A 19,544-nucleotide genomic window follows, 5' to 3' on the forward strand; every position below is an offset into this window, starting at 1 on the left:
GGAAACTTACTTATTTACAATTTCCTCGTCTTCATATGCTCTTTGGAAATCATCAAGATTGCTGATAAGTTGTGAGTAAGACCTGCAAAATGCGTAGGAATTCACTTTGATTTTTCTGAGAGTGTAACATGATTGTTTATCAAAACATGAATATGATACAATCTTTTAGACTGGTATATGATATATAAAGTATAAATAATCTATGTATGAATATGCAGAAAAACATTTTGTTTTCGATTCAGTGTGAATAGTTTCTTCTAAATATTTTATATGAAATTGGCGAATGTATAAATACTTCCCCACTTCAGCAAAAAAACAAAAGAAAAAATAGATAAACAGTGCAACTTTTTTATATTAAAACATTAAACGCATTAATAAAACATTCTGAAACGAAATCAAAACATGGTAGACCAACCACGAAGCGCACCGCTATACCCGTGCATTATTATCTGTCGGTTGAGGGGCACTACATAACATAAAATATTTTTCGGTGTTAATCACCGTGTTTTAACGAGTATTGAGTTATGACCAGAGAAATGTTTTTCCGTGACAGTGTCAAAGAAGACGACGCTACCATTGCTATGACGAAATATCCGACGTATTATCTTTGAAAACCCCCACAAAAACACTAAAATAGCAGATGGATGAACGTACTCTCTGTCAAGCACGAGACAATCCACACCCTCCGGATCGTCTGCTATCACGTTCGCCGTCCGGATATCCTCCCTGCAATATCAAGGTCAGATATGACGTGAAGTCAAGCATAAAATGTCTTAACATAACTGTTACTTTAAGTCATTAAAAGAGACTAATTCGATTTTTTCGTCTTAAGATTCGTTTTGTATATTAATAATTCATTATGTCTAGCACAAATCCGAAATTGAACTATACACTACTGCAACACTTCGATGTTTTTAATGATTCGATGCAAAAACAATTCAATGGACATCATATACAGTTTTTAAGTTCTATAATCGGCGTTTTACAATCGTTACTTTGGTTACACATAATGCCTGTAAAAGTGAACTCATTGTTGGATTAATTCCCATGTTTTATTTACCCCTGTAGCGCCTTTTCCCCGAAGAAGTCTCCTCGCTGGAGATAGCGCATGCTTTGGTCATCAGTCCCCTTCGACGTCCGCTTCGTCACCTTCACCTATACACATGAACAAATAGGGGTCAGAAATCGAGGAGGCTCCTACATGTATAAGTACAGGTATTTACTCAAGCATGGCAACGTTCAGTTCCCATAGAGGTCTAACTATTGTCTTTCCAGCCTGAGCAAAATTGGGAGATAAAAACAGTTTAAGAACGAACCCACACATCAATCATGTGTATAAATATTTACCTCATACGTTTTATGATCGACTCGATGTGAAAATGTATACGAACAATTATCCAGGAAGAAATCGTTTAATCTTATTAATTTGCTGTTAAAAACGGTTTATCTGTTCCAGTAATCGAAGCTATCACAATAATGCACGATTTCTTAGCTTCAATTAAGACGATCATTATCGCTCAGACGATTTGAGGAAAAATAAAACCCTTTGGAATTCATCGTTTATAAGAATTTGTGAGAGATGTCAGTATTTCATTACCAAAAAATGTCGAGCAAAGAATGCATAATACTTCATATTAATATGACTCAGCACAAGTACGCCGTTTTCAAACAGACATCTTCATTGCAATTCAACTGTAGAAGTTAATGCACAGGAAAAAATATGTTAATATAAATAAACTGAAATCTAGATATATGACCAGCTCACGTTAAAAAATAACTACGCTCACTGCCGTTGAACAATACCATTGTTCGTTCAAAGAAATTAAAACCAAAATTATTAAAAATACTTTTTCCAAAACGTTAAAATGACACTAACTATTCCAACCAAAACATACACTTTTATAACAAACCTCAATTTCGACTGAAAAACCTTTAACTACTTACTAAATAATGCGTTTGTGGAAAATGTTAATTACTGATAAGGAAAATGTAATCGTGTTTTTAATAGCAGAAAGCGCAAAACATCAAATGATTGGTGAATGCTAAAAGATTTATTGTGATCTACTAGAGACGCATAAGGTAGAAATAACGTGTTTTATGCTCATTTCTTTCAAATTAAACTCGGTATCAGTTATAAGAACCATTGTTTTCGACATTTATTCATCATTTTTTGGAATATTAAAACAATATTATTAAACGTGGTAAATCTTATTTGGGAGTAAGAGTGCATCTCTTTAACATTTTCGACGTAGAAATAACTTACGCATACCTTCCCTTTGGAGATAATGTAAAATGTGTCTCCTCGCGCCCCCTGTCGGATGATGCACTCACCCTGGTTGTAGTGAGTCTGAAATATACAGGAAAATAGATTACTTTTAGGAAAGAATCCATATGGCACCTTGAAAGAAATTCACATGGAGTTAATCTTATTTATAATAAGACAATCGCAGTGCTATACACACATGTAAGGTTCATTGAATGCAATGTGGTGCAAGGCAAGATAAGTTTGTTTCAAAGATTGGACCTTATGGGTTATTAGGAGAAAGCAGTAATTTCTTTTGGACGTTTTGAGTTGAAATGTGAACGTTTATATTTCGCAAATTCAGGAACGTTTACTGCGCTTTTTGCAGTAATTCCACACTTCCACAATACTGCTGCAAACCATTATTTGTGGTAAATAACATACCAAAATTAATTAGGTCTAGATTTCATTCGACCTCTCCTGGCTAACGTTTTTATGCCTGGAAGCTTAACATTTTTTGTTTTGATTTTGGAACTGAAGCTGAGACCTTGTGCTGCGTGAAATTGACATAAATAATCGTTCGGCGTAGCAATACTTTTTCAAGACAGTTTACAAATAAATAACAATTTATTCCGAAAGTAATGAAACAATAAAATACAATTAATACAAAATACCAATGATAAGCCACTTTAGAACGAGTCATGAACTTCACTAATCTTGAATGTAAAAAGTTCAATCGAACCTACCACAGAGCGCCACGAGACAACAGTTCAAGAAGTTGAATCACAAGGACCTATTCGTCTGACCTTTCCACCACTGTTTTTTTTCTTTCTCATTTTTCATACTAATCATTTCTACACCTGCTGCCACGAGTGTTCAATGATGATAACTTGTGTATCAACTGTCTTACAGAGACACGATATGATAGCAGTGATAACTGACTTTAACAGCTTTTAGATAAGGGAACGTATTTGCAAAACACAAGGTACAACATAATGTTATTCTTGTTAAACCGTTAACTAGTTTCCGTCTACAGCCATGGTAGAGGTATTTTATCCCAAAGACCAGACAATGATAGTAATTACTTTACTAATCTGTGCTGATTACTTTGGCTTATAAATAGGCCGGGACAATGCGAAACTAAGTATCAAATCCTAAATAAACAATTACGCATAATCTATATCTTAACAATTTAGACTTGCACATATCATGTCTTTCGCTTTCTATTTCTTTACCCTTTGCTAAAATGATATGTAGAAATATTCTTATTAATACTGAAAATGACGCGCCATTCAATCTATGGAGATACAGTTGATATCCACTTACTGCCTATAAGATATCAGAAATCCATCGATATTGAAATCACATCTAACTGTATTTATCAAAAGCCAGATGACTCATGCACAGATAGATGACCTGCTCAAGATATAAGCAGCAAAGAAAAACGCTGAATAAGATCAAGTGCAGTTTACTTTGGCGCATATGAACATCATATTTGTAACATATGTGAAGCATATTCATCAAGGTAAAAACAAGTTGACTTGTATTTGACATGCAAACTACCTGCTAGTCCTGCACCAGACGATAATGTTCAAACTACACAATGGAAATTACAGTGAAAAGCCAAGTTGCCTTAGATTAACAAAGACCGTGTTTCTAGTCCAAGTCGAAGGCATACAGACACTGAACAAGATACACACAACGTACACACAACACAGACCGGATATACCGCAACACATCTTTATCAATGTATGTAGGGGTCAACGCATTGGAACGGTCGACTGACAGTTTATAAAGTTGTGACTATATAGCCTTGTTTAAGCCCACAGTAGAGTCCCATTTCAGTGAACGTGAGTCTCACTAACAACTCCAAGGTGGTAATCCCATCATTTAACGGAACAACCATTGTGATGCGTGTGTGGTCTGTTCGTGATGTGTGTTTGTGGTGCTTGTACGTTTGTGTCTCTGAACTGAAGTGTCGTATGGGTTTGCCTCTAAATACTACTGGCTTTGTCCCCAGTTTCACTGAATAAATGATGCTGCGAGCCGTTTATTTTGAATATGATCTCATTTCTGTAGGAGTTAAGCATTTGCTACAAAGAGTGTTAAATGGGGGTGAACTGGACTGGCGGCGATTGGTTATCAACCCGCTTACAGAGATATATGATAGCCATGATCATTGAGGTAGGTGTTTCGAAACGAAATGAATTTACTTAGAACATAATCAGGAAAAAAATATCGTTGTTTTTGTTTAGCATTTACTGTGAGTCAGTTTCTGTTAATTACAGCTATGGACGAGATAAGAATCCTACTTGAACAGATCAGACAATGATAGTAACTTCAATTATCTAATATATAGGGGAAATTATGATAGGGCACTTTTCTGGTGACCGGAATCACATCGAGTTCGGTGTGTAAATACGTATCCGTCGAGACCGAAGGATACATGTTCACTCACCAAACGAGACGCGATAGTACTGATTTTTCCATACGGCGTGCTGTATTTTCAATGTTGGATATGGAAAAGGAAATTGATAGGGATAAGGCATATAATAAATTAAATTTTTATATGCATGCTAGGGACATTATGCCAGTTATCATCCAAGTATTAGTAATAGTATAAAGAAAAGTAATCGATGTCCAAACAATTTAAAACTGGAAGTATCATTCCATACTGGCCGTATGGACTGGACGATTCTGCATTATTTCTGAACACATCTCGCCAATCCATCTACATTTGCAAACAGCTCTCCACAATGCCTATAAGTTATCAGTTAATCGCGTTTTATATCATAACACAGACGACGTATTCATAAGCAAAAAACCTTCTACAGAAAAACAAGCTGACTTGGATTTGACAAACATGCAAAGAATCTGCTTCTGCCGAAGCCGAAGATTACGTTCAAAGTCAATCTGTCATCGGCAGACAAAAACAGACTATAACCGGAATCTTCCAGGTCTTGTCAACAACACTAGGCATGTTATGGGGGTATCTGTGTTAGTGAAACATTGAATTTACGAACATAAGCATGTCTGTTTCAATGACTAGTCCGATATGTGCAAACATATGTATGAGACTAATTGCATATTTTTAAAATAAGATACAATGAACAGACTCGAATGCCTGAAATATAACTTTCATACAAAGAAGACTCGGATAAAAAGAAACGGTACGATTTACATTCTTTTTTGGTTTGGAGATGCAGTTGAGATTTACAAGTTCCGTGAAAGTTGCCTTGAAAAATACTTCGGCAGAGCAATACCTTTTTCAGCGTTAAGACTCTTGGCGATTCAGCATTCTAATATTTTACCATCTAATTTCCAGACAATCAATTACAGGCCATTTTTTCCGGAATTTATTCAAAGGTTATCAGAGACGACATGGTATATCAGTATAGTGGTTACCCTATCATCCAGCAGATCGAAACTTTCAAGGCAACTTTCACGTGCAGAATCAATCAAGCAGATAGAGTTTTATACCTAAGCGAAATTGCAAAAACCATCTAGATAATATGTTTCATAATATGTAGTGTATACATTTTTGTATAAAAAAAACAAAATGTATGAAAGAAATTAATTAAACAATGAATACAAAGACAATTGTTTCGCAATAACTATGTGTTCAACAGAAATAAGACGGAAATATGTATTAAAGTTTACGGAAAACCAGCATGGCCGATACAAAAGGATTTCGGTGACGAAAGGCGCACGTATCCTAATAGATTGGCCTCAATCTTGTTGCAGGAAATAGGGCAGGCAAGTTTGCACTGACGATCGTGTCTCAAATGAAATGGAAAAGATTCAACGCTCTTTATTAGTAGAACAAACTTAACCAAGAAAAACGTACATATAAATTTAGTAAATTATATCGCTGATAAGCTACATCAGAACGAGTCACGACTTTTCCTCAGCTTATTCGTGAAGTTGAAGCTCAAGGACCTCAAGGCCTCTCTGTGTTCACTGTTGATTTTTTTTATAAATTATAATTTGTATGAAGAGATAAGCATCTGTTACGACCAATATTCAATAGTGAACTTGTAGTGACTGGCGTTTTTACTGGTTTACAGAGATATTGTATGATATAAAAGCCACGATAACTGTAGTAGGTGTTATAGAACATATAATTGTTTTCTTTATATCAGGAAACAACTAAACATATTGTTATTATATTTATAATTTGAATTAGTTTCCGTCTCTTTCAGCCATGGAAGAAGTTTTTTTATCCTACATACCAGACAATTGAAAGAAGAAAAGCAATCAGTTTCCACAATCGGGGAAGACATTAATGGCTTATATACCATCTGTAGACAGCGTGCCATTAATCATTGAATTATTAGTAAATTTATCATGAATAATTGAACTTATCATTCGCATTTAAACTGATCTGTAGAAACGTCCGTCATAAATACGACTGATCTGTAGTTACACTGTTTTTCTATGCCCGAACTCTTCTCACTGCCAATATTTATCAGAAATCCATCGATAGAGTAATCACATCTTTTATCATCAACCACATGACTCATACCCAAGAAAATTGCTTGCTACAGATACAAAACAGAAACGAAAAAATGTATATAAGACTCGGCACATAATTATGCAAATCATAATTATACTATGTGCATGAATGTATATCAAACTTCACACTTAGGTTAAAACAAGATGAATGTGCAAGCAATCTGCGGGTCCTGCAGCCGAAGAAAGTCCCACCCCGATCTGTGACCACCATATACCAGCATTCATGTTACTGGGTCAGTCATGTTACTGGGTCAGTCAGCTACTAGTATCAGTAAATAATTATTTCTGTACGGCATAAACGATTCATCAGACCGTTAAATAATAAGTAAAAAACATTATTTTTAAACTCTTTCGTCAAGTAAAGATTACTAAGGAGTATCTATCGTAAAAACGCGTTCGGCAGAAAGAAAACCATATTTAAGTTAAACGGTGTAAAACAAATAAGAATAAGAACGGTTGAATTGGGTACACAGATGAAAAGGGAAAGCCCGGTTAACTTTGGTATTATAAACACATTTATCTAAAAGGCTTGAACGTGCTGAAAAAGTAATTACAAAAGGAGATATGTTTTACACTTGGCAGAAACACAGGATGAAGAGACTTACTTTATTACATCGAACATTATTGAACGAATATCACGAACTGTTGTTAATCAGATTGCTTTGCATCTAAAACAGAATCATAATCGATTTTGTTTTATTTTGGAACGGAATCGGCCGTTACGCTGCGGGTACAATAAGCACTTAGTCTCTAACACATGTACGAGAACATATAACAGTTGATCGTCGAGGGGGACGAGATCTATTATGAAAGTTATCGAAGTTGTTATGCCCGTTGTTTTAATTAAATTGCACAGACGCACCGACTTTAGCTTAGTTTTATTTCACACAACATTTGTTATCAAATATACCGCTGTCTTAATGCCTAAAATTGTAAGAAACCAATAAACATTATCTATTACTGGAACAAAGTGAACTAAAAAAGATGTTATCGACATTTAAAAGTGGAAACAAAATTTGATATTGTACCAGCAAATGATACCCAATCATAGAAATGTTCAAAGATACGCCCTGCAACCGATTTACAGTTCAATAATAAATTTCAGGACTATTCTATTTTAAGTACTTGTATAAACAATAAAAGTTTTAAAAAGTTAAATTTTCTCGGGAATCGACCAAACAAACTGTGCCCATCATAACATGTGACAAGGGCACCGACTAATAGCAGGGTTGACAATACATGAACATTTGAAGTATGTTTCATGTCAAGTGGGGTGACATATGTCCTGAACAACCCGTGCCAACCACAATTTAGCCTACTTCACACTTTGGCGCTAAATCGTGGCATCCACGACAGTCCCGCGCAACGACGTGCCAACCACAATTTAGCCTACTTCACATTTTGGCGCTAAATCAAGGCATCCACGACAGTCCCGCGCAACACCGTGCCAACCACAACTACTTCACAGTCCCGCGCAACACCGTGCCAACCACAACTACTTCACAGTCCCGCGCAACACCGTGCCAACCACAACTACTTCACAGTCCCGCGCAACACCGTGCCAACCACAACTACTTCACAGTCCCGCGCAACACCGTGCCAACCACAACTACTTCACAGTCCCGCGCAACACCGTGCCAACCACAACTACTTCACAGTCCCGCGCAACACTTTCAAACAACTTAGCATACATCTTACCTCACAAATAATTTGGCAATGTGATAATCGATGATTCAAGATTCAATCAATTCCTTCAAAAACTTTTTTTGCTTGTGATGAAAAGGCCGTGTTTATTTAAAAGTTTGCTAAAGGTCTTACAATATTTGATAATGTAACTAGTCAAGAAAGAGATATTGTTGATATGACCAAATGTAAGTAATTTACCTAACTATTACGTTATTGACGCGATACTGAAACAATCATAGTACAAGTACTTGGCAATTGGCGTCAATATATTCCGTAAACTCGCCCAATACGGACCAAGTTCGGCTTATACCAGTTTCTGCCGTTTTGATTGGCTTCTTAACTCGCCAAATACGGTATAAGAAGAATAGACCATTCTTATTGGCTGTTGAAACTCGCCCTTATATGCGATTGCTGTAAATTATTGAATTTTGTTTCCCGTTTTACCAACTGTTTTAAAAAGTGGGTGCAACCTTGTTTAAGACAAATTTGGAATAACATGCCTACTAAATACTTCAACGCGAGGCCGGTCTTTCATTAAACTGAACTTATTTGTGTCACATTGCAAAGTGTTTGGTGAATAGTGTGATCTGCATGTTTATCGAACTCAGTTATCCCCGTAAACGTTGTCACCAAGTTTGGTAAAAATTGGAAAAGAAATACTCATGTTAGAGAATGGACAAAGTTACGATTTTATAATATTGAGAAGAAAGGGCTATTACACCAATGCTGATAATATGATATGGCTATCGGTCGAGATATTGATCCCATCAACAGCGTAGCCAAGATTGGTAAATATTGCTCATGTTAGAGAGCGAAACGAAATTGTTACAATGATGACAAAATGGGCTAGTCTTCGAGGTAAGTCGAGATATAATGTCCATTAACACTGTACACGATAATGAAACCTAAAGGGACAACCCCAGTAGTCGAACATTAAAACAAATTAACCCTGATAATAGACACAAGGTGCCCAAATGACAATGAACTAAAGAATCAAACATAAAAAAACACCACTAACATAAAACAGACGATAAAGGATAGGGTCCCGCTTTGGAATGGACAGTGAAACATCATCTCATTGAAACACGGAACTTGTTTGTATGGCCATAACCTTATATTTCTCCCAACATAGATTTATAGTGAAAGTATTATGGAGTACAAACCACGAGAAAAAACACAATTGATAAAACAATTATAACAATGAATAATAATAATAATAATAATAATGGTCATTATACAGCGTAACTATATTTGGATGGATAACAAACTAAAGGAATCGGACATGAAATTGTGACGCCGCGGGCAACATGATCCTAAGTTTTATGTCTGCCAACTAACTAAGGTGAAATAAAATGCAGCCCTGGACCGATTGTGGACAAGGTTTAAGGAACCATGTGGGAGAGTAACCAAAAAAAGCTGTCGCGTACCTCCTCTAGGACGTCCGCAATTTTGCTGACCGTTTCCTCCGGCAGGTTCTTGAAGGACGGAACACTGAAATGGACCACATTAGAGCGACATTAGATTGCAGGATAGTTTAACCAAGAACGACGGAACGAAGCAGCTTAGAGAACTGTTTCTGCCACTTCTACTTTCTGTAGCATAAGGACGCTGAGATCTGCGTGATAAATTCATTTGCAAACTTTCCAAAACTGATTTAACTTTGTATAAAAACAAGAGAAAATCGTCATGGGGGACTGAATGCGAGTCCTTGGTATTTCTTTTTTTACTAGTGTTTTTGTACACATCAGTAGTATAGATATATAATAGGAAAAAACCTATAGATTTATTGTTTCTTAAACACATGGACAAAAATAAAAACATCTCGTGTTTTCTTAGCGCAAATACTCAAAATGTTTGTAATAAGCATAGGTGGAGCGACTTGGAGCAAGGTTGTTCTTGTCAAATAGCGTGCTTTACGTCATATACGGCGTAATGGTCAATTGTTTCGAGGTATTGGACCCGACAGCTCGCAGACAGTGGCAACTACACGGATCCCAGCGGTAAAAAAAGTTGGCGCGGTTAATGAAACTAGCGTTATAATAATGTTAATTGGTGCAGTTGAAGGGATTATTGTTAAGTTAACTTCATATAATGACTAAGAGGATAAACAATTGTTTTGAAATTACTTAAAGCTTTTAACGATACAAGGAAGCGTTTTTTTTAAATCCGTATGTTTCGACATATACTTTTTGTATTGTTAAGACAACTCAGTTTGCACTTTAGAAACAGCGTCTTAGTGAATCTACGAAACAAATAATCTGAAGATAAATTGTGTATATAAACATATGTTTAATAATTGAACTAAAAATGCCGGTTCTATCAATGTCTTTTCTGCAATTAAAAATATAATATCAAAGGCGTCATGTTTCGGCATATATGTTTTGGTTAAAGAATATACAAAAAAATAAACCGAAACATTAACAGGAGGATGCACGCAGAATGAATCGAATACTATTAAATGGTTCTTACTTCCTTGCGACCCGCTCAAATCGGCGTTTGTTGAATTTATTTGAGACCTTCATCCGTAGTCCTCAGTCTGCAGACGCTTACAGAAAAAGAACGAATAGTCTAGTCCACAAACGAGCATTGTTTTGCACAAAACTCCATATACACTGGCCACTTTCTTCCTTCTTATATTGTAAACAATAACGTTTAAAATGCAATATCTTTCAAAAATGGTTAAATTATTTTTAATGCGCACGGTTGCAAACATAAATGAATATATTCCAACTTTGTGTTCTCACGGTCAAATCTTTCACATTGAAGATGCTCAGACTATATCCAACGCAAGTATTACTTTCATGCAAAAACGCACAAATGTTATCATAAATAATATTACTGTCATAGGCCGTCAGCACATAAGCCTAGCGCTCGCTGGGATCTCTCCGCCGACTGCCTGACAATAGTTCGATCACAGAACACCGGCGAGCAATCCAATATTTACGAACTCTCGTGCTGCGGAGCCGGCTTCCATTTCACATGCGTTCGCTATAAATATATTTTGTTTATTTTGCGATAATATTTATAGGTCAATGATGAGGAATAGTTCTTGAGAGTTGATAGACGTTTACATTTCATCGAATCTGAGTCGGAATAGACGAAATGCTGATTTATCGACCCGGTCAAAAGGTAACATCGACGAGGTCCATGAGTCACTGTATTTTCAAAGCGGGCGAAACAAGAACCGACAGAAGGTACTGGATCGCTCATCTGATTAACAAAGCTTCAAGTAAACTTCTGAAGAAGTAGACCTTGATACCAACAAGACAAACATTTCTGACGAAGTTTGATGAAATTTGGTAAAATTGTGACCACTCAAAGGGTTTTCAAACAATTATCCTTGGTATATTTTTACCAAAATTTAGAAAATGACTCAACATTTGAAAATGCAAACGTTTAGATATACGATGTTTGAGAACGATACGTAATATGTGTAAAAATGTCGGACTGACCGATATTTTATTCAGTTTTTACCCGGTAATACCAATACTCAAATTAACCTAGATTATTTCTAATAATTGGCCCAATTAACATATATATATATATATATATATTATCATCGGAGGGAAACGTTCTGACCACATTTCAGACCGATTAGATGAAAAAAGGATCTTTGTTAGGAAGATTATTTGAATGATTTGACCGATTCCCATTGTTTTTCATCTGAAAATGAAGAGTATTTGATTTCCATGTCGATCCATGATGAGTTGTGCGGATGAATTGTGCGGAGTCTTCAAGTGTCGCAAGATTTTTCTATACTTTTACAAAGTGATTTATTTTATTTTAGAATTTAGATTCATGACATGAGTCACTTTCAAACATGACTTAAAATTCATAAATAAAATATTCTGAGCAATTTTCATTATGATCCGATTATAAATAAAGCTTGCTTTGTGTTCACAACTTTTCTCTAAAATGTGACTTTGCGATCTAAATAACAAACATCCAAGCTTGAGATTGATTGTGTACAGAACAGCAATCTAACCAAGTTTCATGAAGATCTGAGGAGAAGAGCTTCTGGAGTGTTCAGATACAACGAACTTGGCACTGTGGATGAGGCGGCAACAGGGCGACTGCAAAAAGCTGGCCAATGGTACGTGAGTCTCAATTTTAACACTACCATAACGTACTTGATGTATTTATTGAGGCTATTTTCAATCATACATTCATTTTGAAGACACTTAAAATTTCGTTTAAATCGGATCTTTTAATGGCATTATGGTGGAGATACTTACGCATTGTTTAATATGATGGGAAAGAGAAAAAACTGTTTGGCATGTTAAAAAATATATTCATCGTGATAAATTTCCTGTTTATGTCTGGCACCCGTTCCGCCAAGCCGATTGGAACTCTTTGCAATCAAACTCTTATCGTTTGCAGATAGCAGTGGGATATGGCGTGTTTCTGTATTCAAATATACTAGTATATCTATTTTGTTAACGTCTTAATATTAGAATATAATATTATTATTAAAAGATATGGTGTTAACAAAACGAGTATGTATTTACTATGAAAGAAAATAACTTGATACCAAATAATTTGTTTGTATAAAATATTTAGTTTTAATAATTAACATATGACTCATCCGTGTTCCCGAAAGCAAGAATCTCGTTATAGACGTTTTCTCGAACTCAACGTGTCTAATAAATGAGCAATAATTCTATATATATATACCAGCACAACATCCGCCATATGCAAACTATTTACATATTTAGGTAGAATTTGACATATGAGTGTGACCTTGATCTTCATGGTTGTTTCATGATGTCATTTTACGGTACGCCCTTTCAAATGTGTTACATCTGTGCCAACGGTTTTTAACTCTCAACGGAAGCTCATCAGACATAAGAAAGTCAGAGCATATGTGGTTTTGGAAACATATTGAACTGAAATTTGTCTAATTAAAGAATTTACTATTTTCTTTTTAACTTTGAGGGAGCATCCGTCATGGAAATATTATGTGCATTGGTACTATTTCCAAGCGCAGATTAGAAACTCTTGGACCACTTCTTCACCAAAGAAACTCCTTTTTCAATAACAATTTATTTTTAATAAAGCAACTAGTAGTATGAAAAAAGAACATACGGTTAGCAATCGTAAATTCGTTCCACATTGCGGACGTTTCATTTTTTTTTTGGTTTAGACGAGTTGAAATGCTATCTTTAGAAGCTAGTAAAACAACAACAACGCCAGTGTGAACTGGGTGGAGACTTCATAGTTATCAGGCCGTTATCAGGCAAAAAAGAAGTTCCCTTATCGGCTGTCAATCCAGTAGGCCCGAGACAGACGCTGCCACCTGACTGCTCACTTCCAGAGAATTAAACTAGGAAAAACGTTGTAACTTATCAATCAGAATTATCTCCCTTTGACTTCAATAGAAATGAATGGGAGGGTAATTGCAATACGTCACATAGCAGATAAACTCTTATAATACGCTCCGGACGGTCACGAGTTGTCATAGGAATTTATGTCAAAATGTATTAAATGGTAGTATTCGACATCTTCCCGAATCTCTTTGAAAGCTGTACTAAGATCCCTCGATACTTATCCGAGATGAATACGAACAAACGTTTGAAAATGTAGAAGTGAACGATGTGCTTCGATTTATTGCGGGTTTGTTCGAGTTCATCGACACCTTGTTCGAGTGCAGATAAAATTTTGTACGAAATGGGACGGTATAATTTATTCTAGAATAAGTTATCCAAGTCAGGAATTCGTCTCTATCAAGGCTTTTGACAAGACAATCGCACCTGAAATCGTACAATTCTTGTTGAACAGTCGCACATTGTCACGGCGTACAGATGTCGAATTATTTGAATATTTGGCTAATACTCCGCACACTATGTGACAGCTAGTCGTATGTTATCCACCTTGTGTGGCACCTTGTCGGAATGACTCGCCAGTTTGGCGGCGATAATAAGAGAGAACATACGACTACGGCGAAAATGAGCACGATAGATATACGTGAGCACACAAGTAAAGGTTCTTACTCAGTGTGTATACCACGTGATACATTGCGTCATAAATGCTACGTCGGAAGGCAACATTTTGCCTCGAATGAAGACTTTAAACAAAGATAACTTCATTATTTCTTTACCATTTTGAATGAAACATAGCGCAGTCTACGCCGCTTACGGAGCCCGGCCTTCGGTCTTTTACCGGAGTTTGATTGAGAGTTTAGTTTCTTAAAACACTTCGACAAACCTTTTCATAATACGGCCGTCTGACGGAGCACTGTCAAAATATTATTTTGGAAACAGGTTTGTGTAAGTGTTTGATGAAACTAATCGCCTTATAAAACTCCGGTAATACAACGAATGAGGAGCTATTTAAGCGGCATGGACTGCCCTTTGTTTCATTTAAAATGATGTAGTAAAAGAAAAGTTATCTTTGATTTAAGTCTTCATTTTAATCAAAATATTGCCTTCCGACATAGCATTTATGACGTAATTTATCACGTGGTATACACACACTGTTACTAGATCTTTCTCAACGAGCGAGAATTTTCAAAAATCCTTAAGGGCTTCCCGACAACATGCCAGAAAGGCTGACACTAATTCGACCTTGAAATGACGCGAGACATGAGTCGACACTTGAGCCCGGCGCAAGCGTCATTTTACAGCTCGTGACAGTGTTTAAAGGGATGTATAAGATGTACGCCATATTGCCGGGCCGCGTACACACTTGGATATTTGGTTCTTTTAAAAATATTAATATAATCCCTTAAGGATGGATTGTAGCCTATTAACAATATCTACGACTTGCAGGGCATGGAAGGCCCAAACTAGAACATCGTTTTTTCCGACCTGTAGACTAATCGGACTAGAAGATCAATCGCTTCAGGGAGGAATATTGTATAATAGTCTATCAATCGGGTTGTCATTATATAATTATATGGTTACCTTTTAAGGAATTCTTTATGTTCGATCTGACGTAGAAGACCAGATCTCATCATAATACTTTGAAAGGATGGTCGATCTATTGCCCACAGCTTACACGCCGTTAATGCTGGAAATATTAAAAAAATACAAGTTATATTTTAAATTAAAATGAAAGAAATATGTTCGAAAATTAAACTCAACAATAATAACACGAATATATAATAACGCGCACATAACACCAGTAACAGTTATAGAAGCTGAGGATATAAGGGGTATACACCCCAGTGGCCTCATGCAATATTTGAGTGAACGACCGATATTTCAGACGGGTTGTGAAGGCATTATTTTATGATAACTTGTTTTGCGTTTTTTTCAGAACCAAATCCGGTTATTTTGCTATTTGATTGGTTAAAAGCGGTCACATAACCAAAGTCTATATTCCATACACCTGAGTTGTCTGGCATGTTCGTCTTTAGATAAAGTAAAGAATGATAAATCGAGAACTTTTTTTTCAAAGCTCAGTAATGCTATCTTAAATATGCATGTAATCTGTTGTAAAACGGTTATCGCCGCTATTGCACGCTGTTGGTGAGTCATACAGACGTATAGGTTTGATGGTAAGGAACTTTTTTCTTTTAATTCGCTGTAAAATTTGAGTTTGTCCCATTTTAAAAACTAGAATATCTAAATTTACTCCGGTGTATGGAATATAGACTTTGGTCATGTGACCGCTTTTAACCATTCGAATAGCTTAGAATTTTTTAACACCAATAGCATGTAAAATAAGCAAGAAAAAGTCAAATACTGTTAATAAGTGCATAGGAATAAATTTGATGAAACATATAGGCTGTTTAAAATACTGGTTGTTAAAAGTTCGAAAATGTTCACTCTGAAGCTTTGTAGATATGGCACTAGATGATAACTTTATGACTTTAAGGGAGTTAACTCCTCCGGTTTTATTGATGATTTGCTTATCATGTACTTTAAAATAATTACATAAATAATATGATAACAAGTCCTTATTACCTTTCTTGAGCTTGAAAGTTGAGAGGGAAAGTATTTCTTTTCAATGCAAGATACAATAACGTGGTTTCTTTCATATCTGTTTTCTTTTGCATGTTGTTCAACTATACACGGGTCGTATGAAGGACGCATGATGTGAATAGGCATGGCAGATGTCGTATGAAGGACGCATGATGTGTATAGGCAAGGCAGATGTCGTATGAAGGACGTATGATGTGAATAGGCAAGGCAGATGTCGTATGAAGGACGCATGATGTGTTAATGCGGCGTTCACACAGTGCCGATTATGGCTCCCGTTTGAGATCAGACTGCGCTACGACACGAAAAGCGAAAAAGTCGGATTAATATCCTCAATGATCTGGAATGTCCTATCACTGTCTGAACGCAGTCGTATATGTTCGTAACAGAGTCCTACGGATCGGGAATGGTCCGGAGAGGTCGGTCAAGCACTCCCGACAGTTAGGTGCGTCCCGTAACATTCGGGAAACTCAGCCGATTTTGTCTAGTCGGATTACAATCGTGACTATGTCGTGACAGATTCTGCTGTATCGGATCAAAATCGTAACAATGTCCTGTGTTGTCTGGTCAGTGTCCTGTGGAACGGGCATGATCTGGAGAAATTTTGCATTGCCATTTCTTGCCGATTGAGTCCAGATTGCGTCCAGATCTTGCCGTCAGCGTCGGTTCATTGTCTGGTCACTGTCTGATCTCTGTCGGATCTCATTCGGGAGAATCGGGACGCTGTCGGGACAGATTCGGTCGTTTTTTACCATGACAAAGATACAAATCGGATCAGAATCGGATTGAGAACGGGATAATCGGGACGAATTCTGCTGGAAACGGCTGGATCGGGACGCCTCCTGAACAATATCTGATTGTTGTCGTGATTAAATAAATGTTTTTTACAAATTTTAATAGAAGTTTGAATTTCCAGCCACGAATCACATGATCTTGATCAGACTTTTAACACATTTTAATCGGGAATGGTCCTATCAAGGACGGCAGTAAAAATCCTGAATGTGTGACTTAGGCTTTAGGCAAGGCAGATGTCGTATGAAGGACGCATGATGTGTTAAGGCAAGGCAGATGTCGTATGAAGGACGCATGATGTGAATAGGCAAGGCAGATGTCGTATGAAGGACGCATGATGTGTTAAGGCCAAGCAGATGTCGTATGAAGGACGCATGATGTGAATAGGCAAGGCAGATGTCGTATGAAGGACGCATGATGTGAATAGGCAAGGCAGATGCCGTATGAAGGACGCATGATGTGAATAGGCAAGGCAGATGTCGTATGAAGGACGCATGATGTGAATAGGCAAGGGAGATGTCGTATGAAGGACGCACGATGTGTAAAGGCAAGGCACAGGTCAAATGAAGGACGTATGGTGTGTATAAGCAAGGCACAGGTCGTATGAAGGACGCACGATGTGTATAGGCAAGGCACAGGTCAAATGAAGTAGTTGGCCTTCCATGTTGTCGTATGAAGGACGCACGATGTGTAAAGGCAAGGCACAGGTCAAATGAAGGACGTATGGTGTGTATAAGCAAGGCACAGGTCGTATGAAGGACGCACGATGTGTATAGGCAAGGCACAGGTCAAATGAAGTAGTTGGCCTTCCATGTTGTCGTATGAAGGACGCACGATGTGTAAAGGCAAGGCACAGGTCAAATGAAGGACGTATGGTGTGTATAAGCAAGGCACAGGTCGTATGAAGGACGCACGATGTGTATAGGCAAGGCACAGGTCGTATAAAGGACGCACGATGTGTTAAGGCAAGGCACAGGTCAAATGAAGGACGTATGGTGTGAATAGGCAAGGCACAGATCGTATAAAAGACGCATGGTGTGTATAGGCAAGGCACAGGTCGTATAAAGGACGCATGATGTGTATAGGCAAGGCACATGTCAAATGAAGGACGCATGGTGTGTATAGGCAAGGCACAGGTCGTATAAAGGACGCACGATGTGTATAGGCAAGGCACAGGTCAAATGGAAGACGTATGGTGTGTATAGGCAAGGCACAGGTCGTATAAAGGACGCACGATGTGTATAGGCAAGGCACAGGTCAAATGAATGATGTATGGTGTGTATAGGCAAGGCACAGATCGTATAAAGGACGCATGGTGTGTATAGGCAAGGCACAGGTCGTATAAAGGACGCATGATGTGTAAGGCAAGGAACATGTCAAATGAAGGACACATGGTGTGTATAGGCAAAGCACAGGTCGTATGAAGGACGCACGATGTGTATAGGCAAGGCGCGTGTCAAATGAAGGACGTATGGTGTGTATAGGCAAGGCATAGGTCGTATAAAGGACGCACGATGTGTATAGGCAAGGCACAGGTCAAATGAAGGACGTATGGTGTGTATAAGCAAGGCACAGGTCGTATGAAGGACGCACGATGTATATAGGCAAGGCACAGGTCAAATGAAGGACGTATGGTGTGCATAGGCAAGGCACAGGTCGTTTAAAGGACGCACGATGTGTATAGGCAAGGCACATGTCGAATGAAGGACGTATGGTGTGCATAGGCAAGGCACAGGTCGTAACAAGGACGCACGATGTCTATAGGCAAGGCACAGGTCAAATGAAGGACGTATGGTGTGTATAGGCAAGGCAGAGGTCGTATAAAGGACGCACGATGTATATAGGCAAGGCACAGATCGTATGAAGGACGCATTGTGTGTATAGGCAAGGCAAAGATCGTATGAAAGACGTATGGTGTGTATAGGCAAGGCACAGGTCGTATAAAGGACGCTCAATGTGTATAGGCAAGGCACAGGTCAAATGAAGGACGTATGGTGTGTGTATAGGCAAGGCACAGGTCGTATGAAGGACGCACGATGTGTATAGGCAAGGCACAGGTCGTATAACGGACGCACGATGTGTATAGGCAAGGCACAGGTCAAATGAAGGACGTATGGTGTGTATAGGCAAGGCACAGGTCGTATAAAGGACGCACGATGTATATAGGCAAGGCACAGGTCAAATGAAGGACGTATGGTGTGTATAGGCAAGGCACAGGTCGTATGAAGGACGCACGATGTGTATAGGCAAGGCACAGGTCGTATGAAGGACGTATGGTGTGTATAGGCAAGGCAGAGATCGTATGAAGGACGCGTGGTGTATATAGGCAAGGCACAGGTCGTATGAAGGACGCGTGGTGCGTATAGGCAAGGCACAGGTCGTATGAA

The 19,544-nt window shown here is 37.8% G+C and overlaps 1 protein-coding gene across 3 annotated transcripts in view; it reads right to left on the reverse strand.

Annotated features, from left to right (window-relative positions):
* Positions 1 to 19,544, reverse strand: part of LOC128209038 (cGMP-dependent protein kinase 1-like) — a 46,402-nt gene that overhangs the window by 6,037 nt on the left and 20,821 nt on the right. For 2 of the 3 annotated variants that reach the window (XM_052912871.1, XM_052912854.1), the window contains exons 4-9: positions 15,346 to 15,451; positions 9,871 to 9,934; positions 2,264 to 2,347; positions 1,061 to 1,155; positions 655 to 726; positions 11 to 82 (exon numbers count right to left, since the gene is read on the reverse strand). In XM_052912871.1, the coding sequence (XP_052768831.1) occupies positions 11 to 82; positions 655 to 726; positions 1,061 to 1,155; positions 2,264 to 2,347; positions 9,871 to 9,934; positions 15,346 to 15,451 (493 nt within the window). The remainder of the gene's footprint in view (positions 1 to 10; positions 83 to 654; positions 727 to 1,060; positions 1,156 to 2,263; positions 2,348 to 9,870; positions 9,935 to 15,345; positions 15,452 to 19,544) is intronic. The other variant, XM_052912863.1, reaches the window with a different exon arrangement.

This window comes from Mya arenaria, chromosome 2 (genome assembly GCF_026914265.1).
Source record: "Mya arenaria isolate MELC-2E11 chromosome 2, ASM2691426v1".
NCBI classification, from domain to species: Eukaryota; Metazoa; Mollusca; class Bivalvia; order Myida; family Myidae; genus Mya; species Mya arenaria.